The sequence below is a fragment of the Ictalurus furcatus genome, chromosome 22, assembly GCF_023375685.1.
Source record: "Ictalurus furcatus strain D&B chromosome 22, Billie_1.0, whole genome shotgun sequence".
Classification (NCBI taxonomy): Eukaryota; Metazoa; Chordata; class Actinopteri; order Siluriformes; family Ictaluridae; genus Ictalurus; species Ictalurus furcatus.
In genome coordinates, this window is record NC_071276.1 from 3,589,885 (window position 1) to 3,595,884 (window position 6,000).

General features: G+C 37.2%; 1 protein-coding gene across 1 annotated transcript in view; it reads left to right on the forward strand.

The window, feature by feature from the left end:
• Window positions 1-4,952, forward strand: part of LOC128599018 (deoxynucleoside triphosphate triphosphohydrolase SAMHD1-like) — a 130,607-nt gene extending 125,655 nt beyond the window's left edge. The window contains exons 14-17 of the mRNA XM_053610337.1: window positions 705-755; window positions 1,026-1,088; window positions 2,655-2,756; window positions 3,588-4,952. Of these exons, the coding sequence (XP_053466312.1) occupies window positions 705-755; window positions 1,026-1,088; window positions 2,655-2,756; window positions 3,588-3,788 (417 nt within the window). The 3' untranslated portion in view covers window positions 3,789-4,952. The remainder of the gene's footprint in view (window positions 1-704; window positions 756-1,025; window positions 1,089-2,654; window positions 2,757-3,587) is intronic.
• Window positions 4,953-6,000: the final 1,048 nt, after the last annotated feature.

The window sequence follows — 6,000 nt, forward strand, 5'->3', positions numbered from 1 at the left end:
AGAGAGAGGCAGACAGACAAATCCAAATCATTAGACAGAAGCGTGGTCAAAACAGGCAATGGGTCAGGCGATCAGCAAACAGGACGAGATAAATAGGGCGAGGCTAGAATTAGAGTCGGGAAATGAGAAATGAGGTCAATGAACATGAAACAAAACGAGACGAGAACAAAGAACAACCGCTTGGTAAAGAGTTAAACTCAATTCTACACAAAGTCATAGTGTTTAAACAGTCTCTAATATACTGTGGTGTGAGTGTGTGGGAGATTGGAAACAGGTGTGTGTGATTAGAATTCCGGAGAAGGTGAACGTGTGTGGGGGAAGTGTAGTCCATGGCAGCCATGTTTGTAGGCCACAGTGCAGGATGGGAAATGTAGTCACTGGTTTGCTGTGACATGACAATTGGAAATATATTTACTGAAAAAAATGTTGACGTGTTCAATACTTACTTCCCCCACTGCACTTGCTTTTTAAAGTACATTACTTTAAAAATACATCAATTTCAGAAACTTTATTATGAGGATTAGATCATTTTGAAGATAAATTGTGTTAAATGGATATCCAGAGATCTGAAGGTATTAAAGAAGAAATAGCATGTCACGACTACTAATGAATTCAGACTTCAGCCTTACCTGGTTTATACTTTATACTGTGTGTGTGTGTGTGTGTGTGTGTGTGTGTGTGTGTGTGTGTGTGTGTGTTACTAGGCAGTGGTAAAGGACTGGCTGGAGGTTATTCAAAAAGGCTCAACAAGACCTGTAAGTGGGATTTTGTGGTTTATGCTGTTTTTGGTTATCAGCTTAAAAATCTAAAGCCATTTTAGATTAACAAATTTTTGTGTTTTACTGATTTTTATCCAGGAAGAGAGTACATTAGACAGTTACTGAGTTAGCCATAGTTGTTAAGTTTTGGGTTTTTTTGTTTTGTGTTGTTTTTTTAATTTTTCAGCACAAATGCAAAAGCATTGTGGGGTCCATAGAGGTGCTGACTTTTCTGTGTGTGTGTGTGTGTGTGTGTGTGTGTGTAAGTGCAAGAAATGGCAGGAGTGGATCGAGAAGAAAAAAATCAGTGAAAGCAAATTTTTTGTCAAAGTAAGTGACAAAAATAATATAACACACCTATAATGTGCAGTGTCTTAAAGTTTGAGGGCTTTGGACTGTTTTAAAAATCCTATTTTAGTCACATGTCCCATATTTATGTTATTTAATCCCAAGAGGTTATTTGGAATACAGCCTGCCATATCTTCAGGTATAAGGGTTCTAAAGCTACTAAGAATTTTACAAAACAATAAAGAGTCTTAAAATCCCATTTTCCCCAACATTTATATATTAGAGTGCAGTATGTACAGTCCACTAATCATAACACTAATAACATACAGTGAAGTCAGAAAGTTACACTGTACACTTTTGTGTTGTGGATGTGCCATTTTACCCACCTAAAGTGACAAAATCTCTTATTCACAAAAGTATTCAGACCCTTTTAAATGTCTTTAAGTGGCCCAGCTAAAGCCCAGACTTAAACCCCATCAAACATCTGTGGTGAGACCTGATGATTTCAGTTCACAAATACTCTCCATCCAATCTGACAGAGCTTGAGAGGCTCTGCCATGAACAATGGGATAAACTGCCCAAATTCAAAGCTTATAGAAACATATACAAGGAGATTTGTAGATGTAATTGCTGCCGAAGGGGCTTCTACAAAGTATTGAATATAGGGTCTGAATACATAGCCAGTGCTAAGGGAAGAATTCATTATTTTTCGAAGAGGTTTGATTGCTTCTGGCAGTATCTGTTTGAGGAAACATGTAGGTAAGGGATCTAGTATAAAAGTTGATGATTTTGATCATTTGATTATTGAAATTAGGAAAATTAGTTTGGTCTCTCAAAGGGGAGTAAAACATTCTAATCGCTGGTCTGATATGGTTATATTGTTATCTACATGGTTAATCAGATTGTCTAGCTTTCTATTTGTCCACCCTAACAATCCTGCCTCAAATCTGCTCCAATTATCTATAAAGCCCACGTTGTTTTTGGAGCAGCACCTGGACATCCAACAGCAACCATATCCTGCTGTAAGCTACACTGCCATGTTGTATCGGGATGGGGCATATTACTGCATCGGACATCGCCTTCGCTAACTTAAGCACCTAGACAATGTTACTCTTAGTAACCGCTGACTGACGAAGGCATACATCATTAACTCCTAAGTGAAAAACTACCTTTGAAAACCTATGCTATGCATAACACTCTAGGATTACCCTGGATCCTGCACATCCTGCACTCAACCCATTGAACAAGCTGAATGTTTGTCATGTGGAATGTTAAATGTTCCTTCGATATTATGAGTGATTACGGGTAGATTGATGGTAGAACTGGTAATTATATATATATATATATTCAAAATCAAATCCACAACACCATAAAGTGTGCAACAAGTAAAGGGATCTGAATACTTTCTGAATCCACTGTATATGCATGTTACTCTTTCAGAAGACAATTAAGTAATTACGTTTGCACACCAGCTATGCAACAATTGCATGGAAGAAATATGGGCAAAAATAGTTCAAATGCCTTCAATTACTTTAGCCAAATCTTACATTTGTACTGTCTCTTAATGTTAAAAACATATTTAGTAATTGTTGTTTTCATCCATTACAGCCTGTCAGATTGAATTATGGAAAGGACGAGAAAGATCCAATCAAATCTCTCGGATTCTACAGGAAGAACAAGCCACGCAAATCAGTGAACCTGACTGATGAGGTAGATCTGTATTATCTTTATTAATCTATCCCTTCTACACATGACTGTAGATTGTTACCTATTTCAAAACTATACACTTGACATGTTCATGCACATAGTGTCTGTGAAATTACTTTATTAATTTATATAATTAAAGGTCTGCAGCTGTTGAGGGTGTAATTTAGCACGGGTCAGCATGGTGATGTTGGGGTTTGGGGATGAGCCAGATGGGTAATGAATGATTGCGTACACTTGCAACAGTTAAACAAAAGTTTTGTCTAAGTCAGGGTGTAAAGTTACTCCTAACCCACATGTTAAGAGGAGGCCAAATGTGAATGGTTTTGTAATTACATCTGGAAGCTCACTGTTCTGATGGGTTCTCATGCAACATTTTATTAACGTTTAGTACAGTAATAACATTCCTGACATTTTAGTAACAAGCCATAGCAACAAAGGAGAGTGAAGCAGCTACAATCTGCATTTGAATATGTTCAACGACAGAATAAATGATAACAACATAAATAGTCAAATGTTTTAAATATTTTGTGATGTACCTTTCTATGACCTTGCCTTGATATTTTCTCGTTATGTGGTCTGATGTAAAAAAAAAAAAAAAAAAAAAAAAAAAAAAAAAAAAAAAAAACATATTTGTAGTTTATCCTCTGATCCTCTTTCATTGGCTTTGGTCAGGCTCCGAGAACTGGAGACTGGTAAGAAGTCGGGGCATGTAGGTTGGGCAGCTGCTGGAAGTGCGTTGCGAGCTGATTCAGCACATGCACTCTAACTGTAGTTGTTCTCCTATTGACTTCTCTGTTGCAGATCCAGTGTCTTAATTATTTTGCATCTCTGCAGGTTTCATTCATTCTGCCCATAGTCTTTGCCGAAATCAAGGTCATGCTGTTCTACAAAGGTAATGGAAAGCTTCCAAAAAACCCACCCATCAGAGAATTCTGGGAATTAGTGGAGAGGGATGCTGTACAGGAAGACTCAAGTGATGAATCGAGTGAAGATTCGAGCGAGGAATCGAGTGAAGATTCAAGTGATGATGAGTAGCAGGAAGAAGTCTACTCTATAATGCTGGTGAAAAAATGTGAATTGAAAAAAAAAGAGTTTATTTTGACTTGGCTAATGTGGAGAAAATAAACTCACTTGTGCATGGTGGTTGCAGGAATATTGATCTAAAATTCATATAGTGTGCATTTGATTTTCTGTACATGTAGGGTAGGTTTCTTTTGGGGATTTTCTGTAACTTTTGATGTAGTTGACATTGTGAATGATTTTGGTACTTCACACATTTTGGTACACTGTTTATCATAAAAGAATGATTAAGAATAACTTAGTAATGATTGTGTTAATACATTAAGAGGGTTACAAGTCAAAGCTATAAAACTAAGCATGTTTTTTTCTGTTATCTCAACTTTATAGCAATGTTTCAACTTTTATTTCATGTACTTATTTTAGGGGATTGTGGCATCTGAATTACAGATTAGCATAAGTAATATAATCATGTTTCTCTTATAAGTCACATACTATGGTTTGATCTGTTTTTTGGTTCTTGTTGTTTTGGGGGGGGGGGGGCATTTTTTGTTTTAGATTTTAGCATATACAAAGTTAAACGAAATAAAAAGTTTAAGACACCGGTGATTGGCTGTGTGATGAAAGAATTGTGTGATTAAAAAATATCTTAATTTGCATGTCTGTTGTTGTCACTTTGTAAAAACATGCACAACGCCACACTGCTCAGAACCAGAGCACAACCAATAATTATATTAATGGCCACACATTAGCAGAAGCGCTGCTCACATAAACAGATTTTTTATTTTATTTTTTTTGTGTGTAATCAGTGATACGCTGAAGGTGTCTTTAAGGAGTCATTTACATAACGTTTATGGAAGGAGTCTCCGTTTCCAGCATCAGTGCTTTATAAAGTTGTAAATTTATGTTTTCTGACTTAAAAAGTCTTCAAGACAGAGGACAAGCTGGGTTTTTTTTCCTCTCTCTTTTATCTTAATTTAGAGAGAGTTGCTTCACAGATATTCCACAGCATTAACTATCCATGGAAAAAAGTATGAGCTGTGTTTCTTTAATAAATAAAACATTTCTTGGTCTTAGCAAAATGCTAACATCCATTTAGTGGCAATACTTTAATATAATTAGGTATATATAAAGTTATATATAAAGGTATGTATATATATATAAGTATATATAATATATAATTATAATGATAACTGTAACATATTTGAAGACAATTATTACCTATTTTGACTGCAGAAACTTTTCTACTGGTCTCTGCTAAGCTCTTCTGCTGAATACTAAGCTCTTGTCTGCCCTCGTCATACTGTACGTGTCTTTGGTTTTTCTCTGGGGTACAGAGAGTATCCATCATGCTGTAAATGCATGTACTTAGTGAAAATGTGTTTACTTTAAACCTTAGTTTGGATGGAAGTGTTTTAGAAGTGAAAGCTGGAAGGCTGGACAGTTCTAGCTGTAATACTGATAATCCGTCTTGGCACATTTAAGTACACTCAACACATTTCAGTCAGTGATTTGGGAGCCCTAGGCAAAATATAGGAATGGGGATCTCTTTTCAGTGTTTTAACATTACAGTATCTCACAAAAGTGAGTACACCCCTCACATTTTTGTAAATATTGATTATATCTTTTCATGTGACAACACTGAAGAAATGACACTTTGCTACAATGTAAAGTAGTGAGTGTACAGCTTGTGTAACAGTGTAAATTTGCTGTCCCCTCAAAATAACTCAACACACAGCCACACAATGTCTAAACCACTGGCAAACAAAGTGAGTACACCCCTAAGTAAAACTGTCCAAATTGGGCCCAAAGTGTCAATATTTTGTGTGGCCACCATTATTTTCCAGCACTGCCTTTACCCTCTGGGGCATGGAGTTCACCAGAGCTTCACAGGTTGCCAATGGAGTCCTCTTCCTCTCCTCCATGACAACATCATGGAGCTGGTGGATGTTAGAGACCTTATGCTCCTCCACCATCCATTTGAGGATGCCCCACAGATGCTCAATAGGGTTTAGGTCTGGAGACATGCTTGGCCAGTCCATCACCTTCACCCTCAGTCTTGGAGGTGTGTTTGGGGTCGTTATCATGCTGGAATACTGCCCTGCGGCCCAGTCTCAGAAGGGAGGGGATCATGCTCATCATGCTCTGCTTTAGTAAGTCACAGTACATGTCGGCATTCGTGGTTCCCTCAATGAACTGTAGCTCCCCAATGTCGGCTGCACTCATGCAG